At 48.0% G+C, this 24,193-nt stretch overlaps 1 protein-coding gene across 1 annotated transcript; it reads left to right on the top strand.

Annotated features, from left to right (window-relative positions):
• Positions 1-5,890: 5,890 nt before the first annotated feature.
• Positions 5,891-16,535, top strand: LOC128147494 (lipase member M-like). The gene is made up of 10 exons (XM_052800109.1): positions 5,891-6,019; positions 9,065-9,154; positions 9,726-9,891; positions 11,241-11,439; positions 11,697-11,806; positions 12,207-12,343; positions 12,785-12,925; positions 14,115-14,186; positions 14,935-15,000; positions 15,343-16,535. The coding sequence occupies exons 2-10, from the start codon at positions 9,071-9,073 to the stop codon at positions 15,574-15,576; spliced, it is 1,209 nt and encodes a 402-aa protein (XP_052656069.1). The 5' UTR covers positions 5,891-6,019; positions 9,065-9,070; the 3' UTR covers positions 15,577-16,535.
• Positions 16,536-24,193: the final 7,658 nt, after the last annotated feature.

The following is a 24,193-nucleotide window of genomic DNA, read 5'->3' on the forward strand; positions in this document are numbered from 1 at the left end:
GGTTTGCCCTCTTGGCTTCCAGGGCACACTGCTGGCTCCTGCTGAGCCTGCTGCCAACCAGCACCCCAGATCCCTTCTGCAGGGCTTGCCCTCCAGCCACTCCTCTCCCCACTTATACTTGTGCCTGGCCTTACTCTGTCCTAGGTGCAGGATCCAGCATTTTGACTTGTTAAATTTCATCCCATTGATGATTGCCCAGTACTCCAATCTATCCAGATTCCTCTGCAAGGCCTCCTGTCCCTCAAGGGAGTCAACAGCACTTCCCCGTTTGGTACCATCAGCAAACTTGCTAATGGTGCATTCAACTCCTGTATCCAGGTCACTGATAAATGTATTGAATGGAACTGGCCCTAGAATCGAGCCCTGAGGAGCACTGCTGGTGACTGATCGCCAGCCAGATGTAGCCCCATTCACTACAACCCTTGGAGCTCTGCCCTTCAGCCAGTTCTTCACCCAGTGCCCTGTGAACCTGCCCATCCCACAGTTGGACAACTTGTCCAGAAGCATGCTATGAGGGACAGTATCGAAAGCCTTACTAAAATCCAGAAAAATACATCCACCACCTTCCCTTCATCCACGAGGCAAGTGACCTTATCATAGAAGGATATCAAATTAGTTGAACAGGACTTTCCCTTTGTGAACCCATGTTGACTGTGCCTGATGATTGCATTATTATTTAAATGCCTTCCAATAGCACCCACTATAATCTTCTCCATAATTTTTCCAGGAGGTTAGACTCACAGGTATGTAGTTCCCTGAGTCTTCCCTCATGCCCTTCTTGTAGACTGGAATAATGTTGGCTAGCTTCCAGCCAGCAGGGACCTCCCCAGACTCCCAAGACCTTTGATAGGTGATCAAGAGGGGGTCCTGCCATAACATCCACTAGCTCCTTCAGTACTCTGGGATTAATCCCATCAGACCCCATGGACTTGTGAACATTCAGCTGATGCAGCTGGTCCCTGACAATTTCAGTGCTCACAAATGGAAAATTACTGTTCCCACACTCATGGTCCTTCAACTCAGGGAACCAGGCAGCCCAAGGACTATCAGTATTATTAAAGACTGAGGCAAAAGAAGCATTGAGCACCTCTGCTTTTTCTTCATCACTATTAGTCAGATGACCATCTTCAACAAGTATCGGTTCAATGTTTTCTTTAGACCTCTTCTTGCTATTAATGTACTTAAAAGAGCCCTCCTTGTTGTCTCACAAAACACTGGCCAGTTTCAACTCTAATTGAGCTTTGGCCTCTCATGTCTTCTCCCTGCATATATGAACCACAGCTCTGTAATCTTCCTATGAAGCCTGACCTCGCTTCCAGAGGTTGTACAATTCCTTTTTCCTCTGGAGCCCCAAGAGGAGTTCCCTATTCAGCCAGGCTGGTCTTCTGCCCCCCCTTGCTTGACTTTCGACACAGTGGAATTGCCTGCCTCTGTGCTTCTAAAAGGTGTTTCTTAAAAACTGACCAGCACTTGTTTCTTAAAAACTGACCACCACTTGTGGACTCCTGAGCCCTCAAAAGCAGAGTTCCCAGGGGATGCTGCTAAGTACCTCCCTGAATAGCTTAATGTTTGCTCTCTCAAAATCCAGGGTAGCAACTCTGCTGTCCTTTTTTCTAACTACACTGACAATTTTATACTCAACCATTTCATAATCACTGTGGCCAAGACAGCTACCTACCATCACATGCCCCGCAAGTCCTTCTCTATTCACAAATAGCAAGTCTAGGAGGGTACCTTTCCTAGTTGGCTCCCTGAGTACTTGTGACAAGAACTTATCTCCTACAAACTTCAATGATTTTCAAGACCTGCTTGTCACAGCAGTATGGTATTCCCAGCTGATGTCTGGGAAGTTGAAATCTCCCATAAGGACAAGGGCTACCTATGCAGAAATTTCTCTTAATTGCCTAGAGAATAACTCATCAGTGCTTACATACCAGCTGGGTGATCAGTAGTAGATACCCACTACAACATCAGCTTTGTTTTCCATTCCCCTAATCCTCACTCAAAGGGTCTCAGCCACATCATCGCTAACGGTAAGGGCTGTACCATCAAACCTCTCCCTTACATATAGTGCAACACCTCCACCTCACCTGCGCTGCCCACCTCTCCTGAACAGCCTGTAGCCCTCCACCCCAGCACTCCAGGCATGGGACTCATTCCACCAAGTCTCAATAATACCAATGGTATCATAGATCTGGGAACTGACTAATGCTTTGAGTTCATCCTGTTTGTTTCTCATACTGCATGTGTTGGTGTGCAAGCATTTCAGATGCACTCCTGAGCCCTCTGTGCTCCCAGGAGCAGTGTAAGTATTCCCACTAGCATTGAATGAAGAGCAGGAACAGATAGTAGTCCGAAGGTTGTACTAGGGTCTTCAGTCTTGTGGTGATGTCTCTAATTCAGGCCCCAGGAAGGCAGCAAACTTCCCTGAAAAGAGGGTCCGGCCTGCAAATGGGTGCTTCCATTCCACACAGGAGGGAATCACCAATGACCATAACTCGCCATTGTTTCTTCTTGGTGCTGGTCTTAATGAAGATTTCGTTACAAGGGTTGGTCTCTCTGACCCTGGTAAGACTGCTTGCGCAGGTTCCTCCTCTATCTCATCTACCATACTCAGGGCCTTGTACCTGTTCTGTGAGGGTATCTTGGAGGCTAAGGAAGGGTTTCTCTTACCACTCTGTGCTGTAACCTCCTTCCACTCCTCCTTATCCCTTGTGATGCTGCCTTCCTTGTGGCACAAAGCAGATCCTGGACCTGCCTCCATAGCGGCCACTGTCTTCTATGCATCAGCAATGGCAGAGTATGGCTCCATTGATCGGTCTCCCTCTCAGACTCTTGAACACACCTCAGTCTGCCCACCTCCTCCTGCAGCTCGGCCACCAAGCAGAGCAGTTCAATCTGGTCACGCATCCCACAGGCTTGCGTGCAATCACTTTCCACCTCTAGGAATATCCCTTCATACATGCCACAGCTGGAAACCTGAGTGGTCGCATGCTTGAACAGGAGGTCTGTCTGTGTGGCTGCATTGTTTCTACCAGGTCTAGAAGCTCAGGAGAAGCAGAGGACACTGCTTTTTCCCGGGTGGTCCCCATGCTGCCACCGCTGCTGGTGCTTCTCACACTGCTCCAGCATCTGTTGCAATTGCACTGCTCTGGCGTCCGATGTGACCTGGCTTTAACCAAAACAAATTGCATCTGGCTACAGGTGTTTCCCTGAAGGTCATGTGTCTTTCAAAAAATTGCATTCCAACCCAGTTTCAAAAGGCAACAAAAACTTTCAAAAATTTGAAAAACTCTAAGAAAATTAAAAATGTACAAATGTTAAATCTCTCGAAAATCCATTTCAAAACTCAAGCAAGTCCAAAGCTCCCTCGTTATCCTGTGCTATCATGCAGGCTGGTAGTCAGCAACATCTTCAGATGTTTCCTTGAACCCTGAGTGCTCTGGTTCATTGGTTCACAGCCAGACAGAAACTGCATCCCCGGCACTATGGGCAGATAAAACCCATATGTGGTGGACATTGACTCCTGTGACTCACACCGTAGTCACACTGGTCCTGTCGGGATCCAGTACTAACAGCAGCACTGATGAGAAAGCAATGCAATGGTTCACCTTGTGGTTGCTTTCGAGTAACCCCCTCCTCTCTCTCTCCCCTTCAGTGGGTGTTCGTCATTACAAGAGGAAAATAAAATAACTTTTAAAACCTATGGAATAAGCTTGGCTTTTAAGCTCAGAATTCTTAATTTTTATCCCGATTTTGTAGATGGATTTTTTTAATTGCTTTTAGATAAGAGAAATATATTGTTTCTCCAGTAATGACCTTCACTTTCAAGCCTGGAAGCCTCGATTCTGCTGTGGTGCTGAGCCACATCTCCCTTGCTAGCTGATACTTGGTATGCACTGCATGCTGTGGCCCTTCCCCATTCACGGCCAGACGCTGGGCTGAGCTTGCAGCTGCCTGACATAAAGCCCTTCTGCAACCCTCTGCCTGGCTGGGGATGCCAACGCGGTCCAGATGTCCCATCAGCTGCAGTGTGCACAGATCTCCTTTTGGCAGATGGCAGATAAGCCTGCCAGCAAGAAAATGCTGATGCTTCAAGATCTGATTGTGGCTGTTTTTCCTGATTTGCTCATGCCTTAATAGACCATGTAGTAATTCACCCTGAAATGAAGTCATTCCGGGGGCCTCCCAGCCCGGTGCTGTGGGAGACCTGGGGACTATCTCTGGGGCTGCAGCACTGGCAATAGCGAGGTGCTGGCTGGGACTGGTGGAGAGAGGTGTGAGGGGATGGGGGAGGGAGGAGAAACATCTGCATCCCAGTGGTGCACAAAGCCTCAGCAGATGTGCTGTGTCCTCTCTGGAGAGTCTCCATCCCACAGCAAGAGCTGTGTCATGGTCTGCGTGCTGGAAATCTCTGGGAACACCTTGCTGAAGGCTCATTTCCTGCTCTGCTCTCTAGCCATCAGACTCAATAGGGGAAATAACGTGGCCCCAGACTTGATGCAAGAACCAGGAGCGGCCGTAGCTCCACCAGGAGCCTCTCTGATGTCCTGTCCCCAAAAGGCAGGCAAGTTATGTTGGCGTTAATATATGCTGGGAGGAAAGGGGAGTGATTTCCTGCCTTGGCATATTTGATCCTGGTTTTCCACCTTTCCTCCTCTCCCTGCAGGGGAAAAAGCAGACTCAGGTCTGAGTCACTGCTCACACAAGGGTGAGCCAGGCTGCAAGGCCGTCTGGCACTGCCTCCAGCTAGTCTTCAGTAAAGACCAGTCATTACAGCTTCAAATCGAGGTGGAATTATTTAGGCTTTCCAAAGAATGCATGTTTGCATTTCAGCAAGAGCAGCTCGGCCAGACCTGGCAAGTATTGACACCAGGAGAGGCGACAGGTGCCCACAGCGTGCAGAGCCAGCATTGGGTCACTGCAGCATGCCAGCGCATGGGCACATTGGCAAGGAGTGGAGAGGCATCCTCGAAGGCAGCGCTGCCAAAAATAACACCCACAGCCCACACCACCTCTCGCCGTCCCTGCAGGGATCTCCTCAGCCACTGGGCAGTGGCTGACCAAAGGCATTGCCAGCTGGGAAGAGGTGAAGTCTCTTCTCCCTGGGAGAAGTACAGGATGGGCAAAAAACACCTAACGAGGTCTGTGATAAGCGCACAGAGATAATTGATCAGATGGAGGTAACTGAAAATTGAGTGGGTGCAGACACCCAGCAGAGAAAGTCACCTCTTAACTGTGGTCCAGATGGGCAACCTTTGTGCTCAGTAAGAAAAGACACGTCCTCCCACCAAAGCTGCACGCAATGGCTGCTGAGACCTTCTTCCCTCCCTGGGGATGGATTTCTTATTTTTTAAAGAGCACCCCCAGCAGTCATTATGGGGACTGGGAGGTTTTGCATTTCCGGGCAGTGGCTTGTTACACACTGGGAGGCAACAAGAAGAGCCAAACAGAGCTGGGTGGGTTCCCCACAGGAGCTTGCTGGGATGAGCTAGGCTGGCGCCATGCACCCTGCTGTGCCCCAGGCACCCCGCAGCACCCTGAGCACCAACACCAGCCCCATGCACCCTGCTGAGCTCCATGTACCCACGCCAGCCCCGGGCACCAATGCCAGCCCCAGGGCAGGTGGACACTGGTCCAGAGGCTGCATGTCCTCCAGTTCACAGAGGCCATGGGTGACGTCAGATGAAGCTGTGCCATATCAAGTGGAAATAACCAATTTGTTACAGCTCTCAACTCTTCCGTAGTGCCACAAAAATATTCCCAAGTGAGCCTGGGTAGGATGGGTGTCTCCTTTCAGAGCAGACTTGAGCCCTCGGGTAAATCACCTGTTCACAGGAGAAAGAATTAGAGGGAGTGGCAACCCGTGACGCTCCCAAATGCACAGAGCAGAAGGAATAATAGCCCAATGTGTGGTGAGTGAGAGCAGCATGCTCAGGCAGTGAGGACCTCCTGCTTGGTGGACATCAGGAAGAAAGGCACCCACACCTCTTCTGCTGCAGCCACCGGACCACAACAGGTAATCCTTCCTCCTTGGGTGCCTCTGCCTTTGCACAGGCTGCCAGCAAGGGGCCGTCTCTGGGGACAGCAGAGGAGAGCCGTAGGTAGTTGAAGAGCCCCATGGATAGGACGGCGGAGCTTCCCTGGGAGTCCCAGGTCGGAAGGAAATTGTTTCTGCTCACAGGAGGGGCGGTGGGAACACTCGGGGGTCAGGACCGTGCTGCTGGTGGAAGAGGTTTCACGCTGCTGCACCTCTCGGAGGTGACCATGAGCTCTCACGGTCTGATGAGCTCAGGGATCCTTCACAGAAGGAATATTTTAGCAGGTTGGCTGTTAGGAGGAAAGGGCCATCCCGGGCAAGGCTCTTCCCTTGAATTTGCATGCTATTCTCGTGACGTTACACCTCAAAAATGCTTTCTGTCTCTCCTTGCTTTTCTGAAAGGCTGTCTTAAAAGTAATGAGACCAGAGTCTCCTGGGGCCAGGCAGCTGCAGAAGGGCTGTGGTGAGTGCACGTGGCTGCCACCCTCGCTGTGTCTCCCACCTCTGCCCATGCATCCCAGAGACCCACATGCTCCTCAGGACCATCCCGGGAATGATCCCTCAAACACCTTCCCCTAGGGAAGGAGAGCCCTGCTGCACAGCAGGGATGTCAGCAACGACAGGCAATGCAACGGAGGGGTCTCAGCCCCGAATTGTAGCCCCGGGGGGGGTCAGGATGGAGGTGGGAAACCCTTCCTTCCCCAGAGTGGGAAGCAGCCACAGGAGGTGGGGTGTCACTGCTCTGGGTGGGGGGAGGCCTCAGGGTTCTGCTGAGCCAAGCCACAGCCACCCTGACCTCATGCTGTGAGCAGGAGGGTGGACAAAGGGTGTCCCAAGGTCCCTTCCAGCAGAGCAGCTGTGCCTGTATGATACTCCACGTATCTGCTCCAGGGACAGCAGAGGGAGCAGATGGCCTTCTCCCCAGCTGCAAAACCACCTCCTGCAGCATGGGAAGCGGGTTCCTCCAGCACAAGAGAGAAAGGATGATGGTTAGCTGGGAAATGACAGAAACATGCTTGCAGTTCTCCTTTCCCCAGGAAGATATTTTGCAGGGAAGCAATGAGGTGGATGCAAGATACCTGGAGCTGGCATCCAGCCATGGTCGCTGCTTCCCACACAGCCCAGCACAGGCACATGCATTCGGCAGGATTTGGCAGGGCTCCTTGCTGTGGGCTCCACACAATTTAACTATTTAAGCATGACACACAAGAGCTGAGGCAGTATTTCTGTTGCAGATTTGTTGTCTCTAACAAATAAAATGATAGTAAGATGGTTTGTGGTAGGAACACACCAGAACAGATACTTCAAAATCCTTCCCAGGAAGAACAGCGAGTCTCCTGGGACAGTATTTCACTCCGGTTTGCAAAAACAGCTCAGGTGTGTCCCAGGGTCTCTTTCAGCCATAAGGAGAGCCCAACCAAATCACATTATTTCATTTCATATTAAGAACAAAACCCTCCATGGTCCTGCAACTTAAAATTGGGTGGTTTACTCCAGATTGGTTCAGTTACCAGTTCAACCAAATAATCTATTCTTCTGACCATCCAAGCCACTGTCTTAAATGAATATGCTATAATTGTGGTGGGTGGACGCCAGGTGCCCACCAAAGCCACTCTATCACTCCCCCACCTCAGCTGGACAGGGGAGAGAAAATATAACAAAAAGCTTGTGGGTCGAGATTAAGGACAGGGAGAGATCAGATCATTTACCAATTACCATCATGGGCAAAACAGACTCAACTGAGGGAAAATGAACTTAATTTGTTACTGATCAAATCAGAGTAGGATGATGAGAAATAAAAACCAAATCTTAAAACACCTTGCCCCCACCCCTCCCTCCTTCCCAGGCTCAACTGCACTCCTGATTTCTCCACCTCCTCCCCACCAGTGGCGCACAGGGGCAGGGACAGGGAATGGGGGTTGGGGTCAGTTGTCTCAGACACGTTGTCTCTGCCATTCCTTCCTCTTCACGGGCAGGACTCCTCACACTCCTCCCCTCCTCCACAAACTTCTCCAGCGTGGGTCCTTCCCACGGGCTGCAGTTCTTCGTGAACTGCTCCAGCATGGGTCCCTTCCACGGCGTGCAGTCCTTCAGGAGCACACTGCTCCAGCGTGGGTCCCCCACAGGGTCACAAGTCCTGCCAGAAAACTTGCTCCAGCGTGGGGTCCTCTCTCCACAGATCTGCAGGTCGTGCCAGGAGCCTGCTCCAGTGCGGGCTTCCCACGGGGTCACAGCCTCCTTCAGGCACCCACCTGCTCTGGCATGGGGTCCTCCACGGGTTGCAGGTGGATATCTGCTCCACCATGGACCTCCATGGGCTGCAGGGGGACAGCCTGCCTCACCATGGTCTTCACCACGGGCCGCAGGGGAATCTCTGTCCTGGTGCCTGGAGCACCTCCTTCCCCTCCTTCTTCACTGACCTGGGTGTCTGCAGGGTTGTTTCTCTTACATGTTCTCACTCCTCTCTCTGGCTGCAGTTTCTGTGCTGCAGCAACTTTTTTTTCCCTTCTTAAATGCGTTATCCCAGAGGTGCTACCACCATCGCCGATGGGCTCGGCGTTGGCCAGCGGTGGGTCTGTCTTGGAGCCGGCTGGCACTGGCTCTGTTGGACACACGGGAAGCTTCTAGCAGCTTCTCACAGAAGCCACCCCTGTAGCCCTCCCACTACCAAAACCTGGCCACACAAACCCAATACAATAATCATCCCCTTGAAGACCTGATTTGCCTGGGAGGGTATAGCTGTATACATACACATGTATTTTTCTGAATACAAGGATCTAATGGAGAATGTGTGATTAAAATCTAATGGAGTTTGGACTGTGGCATTGTTCAAGATCAGGAAAATGAGCAATTTCTAGAACCAATTAGAGGATTTCAAATTTATAATTATTTCACCTGTTGAGTGGTCAGATTGATGTACTAACAGAAGTGTCATGCAGGCCAAGAGAAGTGTGTGCAATCCCTGGCTTCTCTGTCAGTTCCATCAATGTCTCTCACACTCATCATGTTGACAATGTTTTGCAGGGCACCATGATGTGGCTGTTCATAACCATTGCTTACTTAATGTGCCTCAGTGAAAAGTCAGATGCGAGCCCTGAGGTGTCCATGGATGTTGTAAGTCCTGACTTCTCTCCTGTCTTTTCCTGATTGGGCATGCAGGCTACCTATGCTGCCATAGTCTGGGCAGGACCCATGGTCTCTGTGAGTGTATCTTATCTTCACCAGGGTTTGGTACCAGGGTTTTATTAGAGCTTTCGTCTCCCTGTGCTTAGGTACACAGAGATTTATGACAGACATTTATGGGGCAGTTCAGTCCAAATTGACCGGTTTGGTCAACGCAGCTGCCTCAGGCTTGGAGCTTTACTGTTATTGCTGCCCCACTCTTCACAAACGTTGATTGCAACATGAAAAGTGACAATGGGTCTTTCTTTACCAGACCTGCTCAGGGAGTGAGGGAAACTCACACCTGCCAAAAATTTTAGCTGAAGTCATGACATCACCACAGCATTGGTGGAAGGGACATTGGGAGGTCCCTACTCCACCCTCCCACTGACAGCAGGAGTCACCACCACCTGCTCAGGGCAGCCACTGTTGGCTTTGCCTAGCTAGTCTTTCTGACACCCACCGGGATGGAGACCCCCACCTCCCTGGGGACCTGTCCCACGCTGTCCTTCCCTTCCCACAGGGTGAAATCATCCACTACCATGGGTACCCCTACGAGGAGCATGAAGTGGTGACAGACGATGGCTATTACCTCACCATGCAGAGGATTCCTCATGGCAAAGACAACCCAAGAAGCATGAGCACCTCCCACGAAGCAGAGGCACAGGGCTGCAGCATGTTCTGCCCCTGTAAGTGCCATGAGAAGATCTACCTGGTCCAGGGACCTAGAGAGCTTTTGTTGGGCTGGAGTCGGCCATGGCCAGGGCTGCCTCGTCATGGGCTGGGTCCTCAAGGAGACAACATTCCCTGTAGGATTAGCCTCGGGAGCAGAAGAAATGCAGGTGCCAACCATGCTGACATTCTTGTTCTGAGAGGATCTGCTCCAAAGAGGAAGGAAAAGATAAGGAGAATGAATGGGACAGAGAAATCTTGCCCCAGGTTTTACTCCAGCTCAAAGCCAGCCAGTGGAGCAGTGAAAAGCCATTTGTCAGCAAAAAACCCCCCTGTATCCAATCCAATGCCATCTCACCATTTCAGCTGCTTTCTGTTCTTCACTTGAACCACTGTTTCAAAGCGGAGAGGGTGATGCCCCATTCTTGGCAGGGTGTCCCTCTCCTGAGAAGCAGGAGGACTGGCATATGAACATGGTAAATAAGTGTAAAAAGACGGATTTCCATTCAGGACACTTTGTCCTCAACTGCCCAGGGTGGAAATATGAGTCTTATATTGAGGGTCTAAAAACCAACAGAAAAAAGAAAAGACAAAGGGGAAAAAAAAAAAAAAAAGGAAAGTCACTTTTATTTCAACTTTTTCATGCTGCAACCTGTGGTCACCCTACCATATGAATTCAGATATCCTTGCAATGACCCTGTTGTGGCTGTGAAGATGGACCTGCTTTGAGCAGGGGATTGGAGCAGAGACCTTCAGAGGTCGTTTCCAAACTAAACCTTTCCATAACCTCTCTTCCACTCTCTTCCTACAGTGCTTCAGGCTTCCTGGTCCTTTGTAAAAAAGATCTTAAGTTCTGGGGAGCTAAGACTTGCCCATATGGCTTAAAGTGGGTGGAGGAGATGCTATTGACCCCTCCAGTACCCATGTCTCTTGCAATGGGGCAGCATGGTGTTGCCGTGCCATGGGAGGTACTTAGAGGTACCGCTGGGTTTTCAGACACAGAGTACCTGAGCCAAACAAAAGGCACTGTGAGGAGGGCAGTCTCCACGCAAAGGGCACAGTCACTGTCCAGACAGACATGGGCTTGGTTTCTTTCTTCCTGGGAGCATGATTTACCAAGCTCCATTCAGTGCAGAGTCTAACCTTATTTTTCAGCTTCACTGTATTAATTTTCTCTGCCCTGGGATGACCAAAGAGCTTACTTCAAAAAAACCTCTCCAAAGAGGTTGAGGACATAGGTGACTATCTCCCTGCACTGGAGTCACTTACCCAGGGGGTTGCTGCCAAAGTGATACCTGGATGTGAACAGTCAATTTTGTTAGTAGTCAAAGAAAATAACTCTTCTTTCATCTTCTTCTTTCTTCAGCTCCAAAGTCTGTGGTCCTACTGCAGCATGGCCTGGTGTTAGAGGGAAGCATCTGGGTTACCAACTTGCCCAACAGCAGCCTGGGTTTCATCCTCGCCGATGCCGGCTATGACGTCTGGATTGGAAACAGCCGGGGGAACAGCTGGTCACGAAAACACAAAGAGTTTGAGTTTCACCATCAGGAATACTCAGCTTACAGGTATTTTCTGTGAAACTGAAGGGTGGGCAGGTACCTGGTACCCTCAGCAGTGTCCATAGGCTGGAGGAGCAGCACTGCTAACAGTCGCACCATCTGCCAGTGGGCATAAACAACACCACCAAGACGCCATAGGGATGCCCATACCTGCCAGAGCCCTTGCCCACTCCCCAAATGGTCGTGGCACTACTTGCTGTGTCCTGCCCATCACTCTCAAGGTCAGCAACAATAATTTTGTCATGTGCCCGTCTCTATTGCAGCTTTCATGAGATGGCCATGTATGACCTTCCAGCAACAATCAACTATATTCTGCAGAAAACTGGACAGGAGCAGTTATACTATGTGGCTTACTCTCAAGGCACCACCACAGGTACTTAGGAGGAGATCAGACCACTGTCAGAGTTATGTTAGCTGTGCACCTCCGGTTTGGGAGTATTCTCCTGAGAGCCTGGACAGGGAGAGTAGCGTGTGGGCACGTCCAAACAATGAAGGGAAAAGAGCAGGTAAATATCCCCATTTACTTTAAGAGAACAGTTTTGAGCAGTGACAGCCCAAAACCAGTTGCTGCAATGGCTTTTGGTACTGCTCCCACTGCTGCCAGAGCCCCAATAAGGGCTTGTGAGAGCTGCAGCTGGGCTGAGCAGTCAGTCTGGGAGCTGAAATGCATCAGCAGCAAAGGCTTCAGGTCAAGTCACCAACCTGCTAGAGCCACCTCCAAGGGTCCTTTGGATGGGCACACACTCCTGGGAGCTTCCTTCTTCCTCCCGCAGGTTTCATTGCGTTTTCGTCCATTCCGGAGCTGGATCGTAAAATCAAGATGTTTTTTGCCTTGGCTCCTGTCACCACAAACTCAAATATAAAGTCACCCTTGGTAAGGCTGTTTGACCTTCCCGAGGCGCTGGTTAAGGTACGTCCTCACCACATGCTTATCTGGTGTGAAGGGGAAGGAGGGAATGGGAAGGTATCATCACCTGAGACATGCAGTGCTTGCACATGACTTCCATTTCCCTGCCCTCTGTGTGCCCTTTGCATTGAGCAGGTACGTTTGTGCCTACACTCTTGAGTCTGTGGGGCATTAAACAGTATAAAGCATCCTCCTGTCCAGCCCATTCAGAGAAGAGCTATTTCTAGATATTGTTTTGGGGACTGTCCTCCTAGGAGAAACCTCTTCTAGGAAGATCAGGGCTCTTCCAGGGCCATGGGCATTTCTGAAAAGCCAAAATTACAAAGCACAGCAAAGCTGTGGCAAGGAAGACATCAACTTTCAGGGGTGAGCAGAGAGGTAGGCAGCGTCTGGAGGCAAAAGAGGAATGTGAACCACACTGATCAATGCCTTTGACTTTCACAGCTCATTTTAGGACATACAGTGGTCTTTGATAAGGGTATCTTGCGGCAAGTGATTTCCAGTCTGTGCAGCTACCCCATCTTTAAAAGCTTTTGTTCCTTGGCCCTTTGCTTGCCTGGTGGGTTTACCAACAGCTTAAATGTGGTATGTACATTCCAGCTTACCTTTTAAGTCATTCAGTTTCTCATTGTTTGAGCCCGAGTTGTCACCTGGCCTTTTGCATCTTTGATTCATCGAAAAATCTGGCTATTGCGTCAGCATTTTGCAATCTGGCTGTTGTGTTGGCCATCACAATGCTCTTGCATTGGCACCAGAGGGAAGGCCAGAGTGCACACAAGGTCACGCGTCCACTGGGCATGTTGTCTCCCCAGCAGGGATGACATCAAAGGGAGAGCGAAGAAATTAATTCCGTGCTCCAGGGGCTCCCAGGGTTTCTCTTTCACTAAGTGATTTGTAATTTCACGTGTGTTTTAATAACAAGATGGGCTCTTACGGAATGAACTCGCCTTCAATCCGCTGCTAGGAGAGGTGGGGCCTCAGACTCTTCAGCCTACTATCCCTTAGAATGTATTTATCCCCAAATCAGAGCCTTTCCCTGTGCTCCACTGCACTGAACACAGTCATAGAAAAAGTCAGGCTGGAGGCACCAGATGGGGATTTCCAGCCCAACCCAACTGCCACCAGGGCCAACACTACAGCTACAGTAGGTTGCTTGGGGACATGTCCAGGTGAGCTGGGTGGTCCCAGGGATGCCCTGCTTTCACAGGGAAGGACTATTTTCCTGGGGACGGCCAAGATTTCAAGGTCCAGATCCTGCCACAAACCACTCGTGAGTAAAATTGGAGACAGGTCCTTGATCATAGATGGAGTTAGAGCTGGGCCACTGTTTCTCAAGGAAAGTGTTGGTGTAATTTCTTAATATTCCAAGGAGGAAATGCATTAGAAACAACATGTAGAGCTACTGTGATGAGTTGCACATAGTCTTTGCAAAAGGATCCTGAGCACAAGATATGGAGTTTTACTTTGGTTTGAAAACTACATAGATTCATAACATGACCCAGCATCCCATGGGAATTGCTTGGCTTACTGAAGGGAGCTCTACAGCACCCTTCATGCTGCTGTCTGCGGTGCATGTTCACACACCGTTGAAGTCAGCAGTGTGTATGGCTGAGCTGTGCCTTCACAGAGTTAAGACGAAGCAGCTTGTACAAATACAAGCTCCAGCCAGCCTGTGTGAGTGAAAGACTTGTGTGGCTACTGAACAGGATCAGTTTTATTTCTAATGGGATTTCCCTCCATGCAGAGAATAAATGTCTCCAATGGTTTCTTGCAGAGCCGCATAGATGTCTACCTGTCCCGCTACCCTGATTCAACATCCCTAAAAAACTTGTTACATTGGCGCCAGGTAATATTTCCAGCTGCAGAATAAGATCACGTGCAACCAGGACCCATGTTCTCTTCTCTCAGCTGCCGAGGACCTCTTCTCAGTGTTTGGATATAATCCTCCGTTGCTTTCCCTGCAGAGCTATAGTAGAGAGAAAGGGGGAAATTGGCATGAAACACTGGTGCAGATGCAGTTCTTTTGGCCATGACTTTCAACAAAAGATGACCAAGAGTCTTTGGAGCTGGTAGGAGATGGAGATGGAAGCAAAAACTGGTAATAAACCAGCACAGGAGTTGCTAGAGTAAAGGTTAAGAGCTGAGGGTTAGTAGAGACAACTAATCATACAACAACTAATCACTGAAAACATGCACAGACTCATATCCTTCTGTTGTAGACATTGACCATGAAAGACAAAGGAAACTTGCCCAAAGGTCTGATTTGTGTCGTCTTTGAGGCTAGCTCTTGGTCGTACACTAGGTGCACTGTGGGTTACTGGGGCCTCAGCTTCCAGCCATCTACGTTCTGCAGCTCACCAGCCACCCAAGAGAGGAGGGATGAAAGATGTGAGCAATGTCAGGCGATCTTGCAGGCCATGCTGAGACCTTCCTGGGGGTTGAGCTCTCCTCCCAAAAGACAATATCACACATTACAAATAGCATCCCTGAGCCTTGGTGGTAGGAGGGAGCAGTGCAGTTCCGTGGTCACCTCTTTTATCTTTCTTATGGTCCCCTCTAATGCATGGATAATAAACACAGCTCTCCTTTTCCAGCTCTATCAAACAGGGGAATTCAAATATTATGATTACAGCAGTGACAACATGCTTCATTACAACCAGGTAAGAGAAATCCATTCTCATCTGTCAGTTTTAAAAAAGAAAAAAAAAGAAAAAAGAAAATGGTAATGAAAATATGTGACTGAGCAGTGACTGAGACTGAATTTTATGGGATTTGTGGAATTTACCTTATAGGTTTGTACCTTCCTTACAAAAAAGAGGTCTGTGGTGTCATTCAGTGATGACTTTTTGACCCTCTAGTGAAAAGCGCAGGAGCCCAAGACATAGTCAGGATCTCTGGTGATAGGGAAGAAATTCCAAGCAGCAATCAGGAATACTTTGAAATTTGACTTGCCCGTGACCTCCCAGGCTTTCCTTCCTCAAGCCACACTATTTGTCTTCCAGACCACACCTCCCTTCTATGAGCTGGAAAATATGAAAGCCCCGCTTGCTGCATGGTATGGTGGCAAGGACTGGATTTCAGTCCCCGAAGATGTAAACATCACACTTTCTCGTATAACCAATGTGGCATACAAAAAGTACATTCCCGAATTCATCCACTTTGATTTCCTTTGGGGTATGCAAGCGTACGAACAAGTGTACAAAGAAATTCTTGAACTGATGGAGAAGAGCGCCTAGAGTTGGACCAGTGGCAGTAATTGTTGGTTTCTCGTTTGACTTCTGGGCCTTCTTTTATTTGGAAAAAAAAAAAAAGTGAAGAAAAGAAGAGGGGGAAAAGGCTCATTAAACTGCTACACTTCATTGGGATTGTTATTACTCTGGCAAGTGAGGAAAACGAGCCAATCCAATGATCAGGAAAGCATGTAGGATTTAAGTTAAATAAGTTAAGGTCCTTGCAGAAGTTGGGCATGGCCCTTGGACCCTGAGTCTCCCAGGTGCCTCACTCACGTGGGTTTCCACCAACAAGCAACTTCAGTGGAATTTGGCTCCTGGTCGCCGTTGAGGGCTCTGGCCTCCTTATGCTTGGGTTCCCAGCTGCAAACACCTGGATAGCAGCTCAGCTCCATCCTAGATGCTGGTGTTTCACAAGAGTAGATGTGCTTGGATGGCACCACATGGTGGGTCGAGCAATGAATCCTGCCGGTGTAGCTTTACCCACCCTCTGGTGACTCTTCCACGCCAAGAATCCCAACATCCTGACATTCATTGCTTTACTTTACAGACAGAAGGAGCCTAATGTAAGGAACATTTTTCTCAAATTCATGTTGATTTGGATAACACCAGCCTTGCTTGTACACAAAAGGGTTTTCAATAAGTTCTACCAGGAAACACCATTTTGCACTATTTTAAGCAATATTCCCAACGCACAAACCCAGCTGGAAAGGTCACCTTTTGCCGACTCTCAGGAAATGCTTTTTGTTTTCCTTATGTGGGAGAGAGAAGAAGAGTCTGGTGGAAGCCAGTAAGGAGTCTAACTCTGTTTTCAGCTTCTGGATTACACTCCTTAAAAATATATTGATTAGGGGAGGAATGGTGAATTTGCCTGTTTGTGTAGCTATGTTCTTAAAATATGCCTAGGAGCAAGCAGGGCAAAGGATAAGACTCTGTTTCCACAAAGATGTAATAATAATAATAATAGTAATAGTAATAGTAATAGTAATAATAATAATAAAGTAAGATAGGGTCCACTGGTCTCTGTGTGGTTGGACTGCCTTAAACCTCCAGAGGAGTATGGGGGTTTTCAGCACGGACCTCTTGCCACTTGCAGGTGAGGGAGAGCTTCTTGTCCAACACTCCCCCTGCTCAGCGATAACTTTCAGTAGCTTGTAAAGCTGGCAGATGCCCACTGCCCACGATGCAACTAGCATTCCCCACCCTGTGCCCTGCGGGGAAGAGGTGGGTCAAAGAGGGCAGGTTGGGGGGTGAGGAGGGGTACCGAGCCCAGCACAGCTGCTCTCCAGAGGCAAAGTGTGGGTCTTAGCAGCACACTTTCATCCAGGTGTCTTTTGGTGCACATCCTTGTAGGACAACTGCAGTGGGCTCTGTTTGAGTTACCATCAAAGGGGACCAGCTGTAAAGGTGTTTCACTTTCCATCCTTACAGCTAGAATTAAGCACAGAAGAAAACAGGATTGGGTGAGGTAATCTCGGGGTGTAAGAATTAGGCTATAGGTTAGATATAATCTATCTTGAGCAACAGTGATTAGCTACCTCAGTATATTTGTAATTACATCTTTTTCTGTGTGTGTGGTGGGTTGACCCTGGGTGGATGCCAGGTGCCCACCAAAGCCATTCCATCACTCCCCCTCCTCAGCTGGACAGGGGAGAGAAAATATAACAAAGGGCTCGTGAGTCGAGATAAGGACAGGAGAGATCACTCACCAATTACCATCACAGGCAAAACAGACTCAGCTTGGGGAAAATTAACTCAATTTATTACAAATCAACCAGAGTAGGGTAATGAGAAATAAAACCAAATCTCAAAGCACCTTTCCTCCACCCCTCCCTTCTTCCCGGGCACAACTTCGCTCCTGGATTCTCTACCTACCCCCCCAGCAGCACAGGGAGACGGGGAATGGGGTTTACGGTCAGTTCATCACACGTTATTTCTGCCGCTTCATCCTTCTCAGGGGGACGACTCCTCACACTCTTCCCCTGCCCCAGCGTGGGGTCCCTCCCATGCGAGACAATCATCCACGAACTTCTCCAACGTGGGTCCTTCCCACGGGCTGCAGTTCTTCGTGAACTGCTCCAGCATGGGTCCCTTCCACGGCGTGCAGTCCTTCAGGAGCACACTGCTCCAGCGTGGGTCCCCCACAGGGTCACAAGTCCTGCCAGAAAACCTGCTCCATGGGCTCCTCTCACCACAGATCTGCAGGTCCTGTCAGGAGCCTGCTCCAGCACAGGCTTCCCACGGGGTCACAGCGTCCTCCGGGCACCCACCTGCTCCAGCGTGGGGTCCTCCACGGGCTGCAGGTGGATATCTGCTCCACTGTGGACCTCCATGGACTGCAGGGGGACAGCCTGCCTCACCATGGTCTTCACCACGGGCTGCAGGGGAATCTCTTCTCCGGTGCCTGGAGCACCTCCTTCCCTCCTTCCTCACTGACCTGGGGGTCTGCAGAGTTGTTGCTCTCACGTATTCTCACTCCTCTCTCTGGCTGCCATTTCTGTGTGCCCCCGCAGCTTTTTTCCTTCTTAAATATGTTATCATAAAGGCGCTACCACTATCGCTGATTGGCTCGGCCTTGGCCGGCAGTGGGTCCGTCTTGGAGCCAGCTGGTATTGGCTCTGTCAGACATAGGGGAAGCTTCCAGCAGCTTCTCATGGAAGCCATCCCTGTAGCCCCCCCGGCTACAAAAACCTTGCCACACAAACCCAATACATTTAGTTATTTACTGCAGGGCTCTGCCCTGAAGCAGCATTCTCACAGACTGCACTGTGTTCATGCCATAGATATCAATGGAGGAAGACTTATCTGTCTTTGCAAATAAACACACAAAGGTTGGCAAGACGTTTGCCCAACAGACTTCTGAAAAGCTTGCAAGAACTTTTTTATGTTTGCTTAAAAAGTACTAACTTTTTACATCTGAAAATTTATAAGAATTGCAGGGTTTAGTCTCTTCTCTTTCTGTTCAGGTTATAACATCTCTGCCATTTCTGCAATGCTTGTATTGCATTATCTTCATTCACTGGCAGTCTCCCAAGATGGAGTGTTTTGGTGAAGTTCTCTCTAAATCAGGTTCTGGAAGTGCTCTGCTACCTGTGGCACTGGTATTTGCTTCCCATCCTGTTAAAGGACCAACAACGGTTCAAGCAATGCATTTTGGAAGCAAACAGAATGGTAAATAATCAAGGTGCTTGTAGCATAAATATTTTGATGTTCTGTCATCTGGGATTGCCTTGATCAATAAACGGTTTGAGTTACATGTCAAACTGTGTCAATCTTGCCAGGACTGGAGTACTTGCATGTTTCAACTCTGTCAGGCAAGTAAAAAGTCATCAGGCAGGTCCACGGTGGTGGCACAGGTCCAAGGTCAGGCTGCGACATCAGCCCATGATGTCAGGGTCCAGATCAACTCAATCTCTTGCCCTTAGGCTTCACAACACCTCACGAGGCCTTCACCACCCCAGTGAATGTACTCATGGCACAGCAGTGCTCCCTTTTTATTCTCCATGCATGAGCAAACCAACCTCAGTCATATGCCTACATGTGTGGAGCATGTTGGTCATTCAGCCACCTACTTCATTTTCTTCCAGATGCGCTTATGCAAAGCCATTCTTGACCTGCTTGCATATGGCACAGAAGGCCAGAAGGGCTTAAAACTGTGTCACATCCTGTTCAAAATACAGTAGTTGCACCATATTTGCTGACCTATAATTTTCTATCATCATCAGGATCAATGCAAAAAAAGGCAGCACATGCATGAACACTGGATTGTATGGTCAGCTCCAGGCTGTGTCCACACTGGAGAGGTGGTGAGCATGTCTTCTACAGTGTTCTTCCCCCTTGAGGATTATGCACAGGCACATGCTTAAAGTGAAGTTGCGTTTTTGTACGTAATCCTAGGATTGCTTTGGTGTCTCCTTTAAGCAACGTACTGGCCTATGCTGTTACTTAGAAACTGATTTGTACCAGGGTTAATCTAGGATAAGGTTTCATCAAGTGATGTCAGATGGTATACTGCCTTTTCATGGTTTTTTGATCCTTAACAGCAAGCCTGACAACAGTTTCCAGCAGTCACTGGCATTGCTGAGTAGATCCAGAGTTTTATTCAGCTGAGGACATGTGGCTTTCTTGTTTCAGGAACTATGAGCAATTTCTGTGTTATTTCCAAATTTTCTTTTGCAATTCTAGATGAATGCTTGGAAGAGAGACCCAGTAACTGGTCTTTGAGACTTATATTTTCGTATATTGGTACTTTAGGCTGATGGGAATGCTATAAGGCCATGGAAAGTTACTGTTAGCCAAAATCATGATCAGATATAACTACCTCCAGCGCTCTTCACAAGCCTGTGTTGGTCTCCATTCCTGGACTATGTCACGTGGGACATGTTACTGCTCCCTGAAGGTCTCTGATAGACTTGACCAGGGCATCGGCTAAGCTGAGCCCAATCAGCTTTTCTCTAATATATTGGAAAAAAGCCCAAGAGCACTATGATACCAAATTTGAAAGTTGTTAGTATTTCTTTATTGAGAAAGTTTGCTGAAGTTGGCCCAGGTCTGCTCATGAACAAACCAAACTCTTTTAGCTTTAAAATACTCTTTAAAGCCTATTGTACAATGAAGAGAGATCAGAGACATACAAGAAGTTCAGGGTTGTTCTGGGGTCTTCTAAACAAAGAAATGGGAAGAATTAGCTGAGACAAACCACTGGTGACCACATCTCAGTTATTTCACAGTCAACATTTAGGAACATTTACGCTTTTGTTAATTCAGTTTCACCACTGTGAATAAAATGATTGCATGAACAATTCTAGCAAGGTGTTGTGAAAAGAATTTGTTGTTTCATCAGGCTTTACTATGCAATTCTAGCGTGAGCAAAATCCCTACTAAATGTGTAATCAGAGATGCTGGACATATCCCAGCCTAGCTGAGGGGCTTTAAACTAGCAGAGGTACAACCAGATAAGCACTGCTTTCCTTATCAGGTTCTTTACTTTTGCAAGGTTCTCCAAGGTTACTGCAAGAGAATCATGCTTATCTGGCAGGAATTACACAAGACTTGATGTTCTCTTATTGCTAAAATCAGAACGATACTCTCTTTCCCAGTTCAGGATGCCAAGACCAGATGACAGCTAGTTAAGCATCTCCCAGCTTGTGACTGGCTTACCCTTGTGCTTGTCAAGAGGCAACAGATAGAAGGTAACAACCAGCATCCTGGGCATACAGTCTGGCAGATTGTACATGCGTGAAAGCACCAGGAGAAATGCTAGAGCAGGAGTTAGAGGAATGGTATGCATTGATAGCCAAGAACATGATTAACACCAATCAAACTGGTGAGCGCTGAGGAATGTGTTGCTTGCACCCTGATGCACCACAGAGAAGGTGACTCATCAGCAGAAGACCTGCACCTGTTAACAGAAGGACAGCAGTAGGATGCAGCATGTTTCATGGGCTGTTTCTCTTCCTGTTATCCCAACAGCAGGATGGGTTAGAGTCTTATGATACCTCAAACAAGAAAATGAAAGACAACCAGCAGCAATGTTGCCCAATATTTATGAAGCATGAAGTTAGCAAGATGCAGAAGCAAAACATCACGCCATAGTAACTTTTGACTCCTGAAGGACCTTAGAGGCCAAGAAAGAGTTGGCCTTTGTGCCTCAAGCAGAACCCAGAAGGCATATGGAGGACTCAGGAGCTGGAAACTCTTGCCTTCTATGTCACGCTTAGGTGACCTTGGCCAGACCTCTTAGATACACACATTTTGGCCCCTCTGAGAATGTGCGTATGAGAGTGATGATTGGTACGGTCTACTTGGTTAGAAAGTTAAATAAAATACCTTTCTGTTTCTAAATGGTCTTGAGTTTTCTTACATTAGTTCCCACAACAATACTGTAAAAGCATCCCGTGAGTGTGGTTATACAGCTTCATTTTAAGAAGCCCATGATAGTCTAATATTTGGTTGTGCACCCTACCATGTATTATGGCGTCCTGACACCATAGGTTAATACTGGTGACTATTTACAATTCTGTTATGCGTACAATCACAGCAGTATCATGATGGTATTGCTCTTTCCACCTACACTTGCAACTATGTTTCAAAATGCCCAATTCTGGTCTCCTAACTTCAAATAACTCAAAGGTCTTCATTTCTTCCTTCGACTAAGCTACACAAGAGTTTCTAGGTAAAAAGCTAGCTGCTCTTTGTTGGCAACTTCTCTCCTTCCTACCACAGTTATGATAGGTACTGGTGCTAAATGGCACACTAGCCTCAGCACTGATACACTGCTCTGATAGCCTTGTCCCATGGTCTGAGAATGCTGGAGGAGGAGTCTGCTGCCTTTCCAACCTCTGTTAGTACCTAGTACTAGTACTTAGTACCTCTGCTAGATAACTAGTACTCAGTGGAGGTAGAAGGCAGCAGACTTGACAGTGCGTGAAGTAGCCAACCATATAAGTAAAAGGTGAGGTCTGTCTTGATGCTGTTGAAGGAAACCTGATGGTAGAGTAGAAAAACACAAGCTGGGGAGGGGTTTCTCCATTCAAAGGGTGTTTTTTAACTCCTTTTGGGACACACACTGGAATTGCCCTCTACACAACCTGTAAAGTCCATCTTATGTGGTGGGATTTGTGTGCTCACAGGAGTGGGAAGACATTTTCAAAAGCCCAAAGTAGACACAGGGACAGAAGTAAGGTAATGAAACAGTGAAGGCTCTGGCCACACCCACTGTCAGGAAGATAATGCCCACACAGATGGTCCCTTTGTGTCAGTGGTTGTGGCACCGATAGAAAATTACAGTCTGGTGGATGGAGTAACACATGCATGTTTTGGGCCGTGTTTCACAACTCGCCTACCAGTCGTAGACTATGGCTGGTATGAACATGAGAAGTCAACCTAATCCATGACCAGGAAATTTATACTCAAGCAGAGCACCTGGTAGCCAGCTGAAGGCTTGGTCTTTTAGGTGGCCACCAAACAGCTACAGAAAGGCATAGTTTGTAAGGTTAAGGGCTGGAGGTGGAGAACAAACACCTTTACTCTGTGCAATACCTGTTGCTTTAGCCAAACGGAGGCATTGCACAAGCTCTCCTCTGCTCTGCTGTCCATTGGCAAGACGCTAAGCTTGGTGCTTTTCCAGAAAACATTGCAGAGGTTTTGCAAATTGCCTGTTGCAAATACAATACTGCTTGGGCATAAGGGCTATGTGGAGGTTGCCTGGGCCACTGTCACCCTTGAAGAGTGGTGTAATCACTGAATGTCTCCCACCCAGGCAGCCGGTGAAGCCTGACCTGTCCTTGTTGTGTCTATGGAAAGGTCAGCATGCTCCTGAGGCCTTGTGAAGCTGGTGGAGCCCAAGTCCTTTCATTGCCCCAGGAGCTCTTCTAAGAGGCATTCCTGAGGATCCCTGGGATTTAGGAAATGACCAAAGAAAACCTTTTGACATTTTTTTTACTGTGGCTATCATGAGCTTAAGGTGCAACTCCATAGCTGAAATTCCTTGCTGCACCACTCCGGCTGCTTTTGGAAGTGTAATCCTTTGCAAGCATGAAAGTCATGACCACATGGCCAAGCAGAGGAAGTTATCAAAGATATGACCAGTGTGCACATCGCTTAATTGGAGGACATGTGATGTGGTCCAGCGTGGTGCCAATGTAACAGGGCTCTGACACAACACAGTCTTTTTAACACTGGTGGTAATAGAGCCACGACCATTCACACCACCAGCCTGACCAAATACGACAGTGGGCTCTGCCTGGTAATGTATTTTCCTCTGTGTAATTCAGATTTCCATTGGAGCTATCCTGAGGGTGAAAAAGCATTGACTCGTTTTTTTTGTGGTAACTTGCCTCTTTGTAATACCATAGAGTGGGTTACTGGGAATATTTCAGATGGCAGATATGTCTCACAGTGTGGGAAACCCACTGGGAGGAGGAAGAAGGGAGGTAGAGAGTAACCAGATGGCTGGTGAAAATATTTGCAACTCATGCTACTGGGTTGAAGTTAAGCTTTAACTTTTAAGAGCCTGGCAAAGCATTAGAAATCATATATAATATTAACTGTGTATATTAAAAATAGGTCTCTGCTTGGGACAGAAGTCTCTAAGGTGATCAAAAAGGTTTCTGTTTTTTTCAGGCTACATTTATTTAATAAATAGTCTTCCTATGAGGCTCTACCAGTTTCAGTTCATAGGATCCTTATGTTAATAGCGGCTTCTGGGTGCTAAAGCTAAGCAAAAGTATAGATGTAGTCATAGCCCAGACAACCTAAATGTGTTCCTTCTGTAGCATTCATTCTTCAAATTAATTCCCTTTGTGTGACAATTGGCTCGACGGTATTTTCTATCACTGTAGTTCTTGCATTATAAAGCTGTTTCTCTTCTTTTTACCATTAAAAATATAAAAATGGGTCTTGCCCAGTACCAGATCCAGTCTGTATAGAGGATTATGAAGAGCCTTGTGTGGACTGTAGTAGAAGCTGGAATTGGGAATCCCCCCCCTTCCCCAGCCCAGACTGTGATATATGGTCTTCAGACATATAAGAAACTTAACCCATTATAACCAAGTAGAAACAGACATTCATAACAATGTTTAATAATAATAATAATATTAATAATATTTTACACAGACACAAG

The sequence above is a fragment of the Harpia harpyja genome, chromosome 10 (genome assembly GCF_026419915.1).
Source record: "Harpia harpyja isolate bHarHar1 chromosome 10, bHarHar1 primary haplotype, whole genome shotgun sequence".
NCBI classification, from domain to species: domain Eukaryota; kingdom Metazoa; phylum Chordata; class Aves; order Accipitriformes; family Accipitridae; genus Harpia; species Harpia harpyja.

Excerpts from the sequence above, each read along its gene's own strand:
- LOC128147494 (XM_052800109.1), top strand. The coding sequence starts at position 9,071 with ATGATGTGGCTGTTCATAACCATTGCTTACTTAATGTGCCTCAGTGAA. Across the intron at positions 11,440-11,696 it reads CAGGAATACTCAGCTTACAG|CTTTCATGAGATGGCCATGT; the intron begins GTATTTTCTGTG and ends TCTCTATTGCAG. Across the intron at positions 14,187-14,934 it reads ACTTGTTACATTGGCGCCAG|CTCTATCAAACAGGGGAATT; the intron begins GTAATATTTCCA and ends CTCCTTTTCCAG.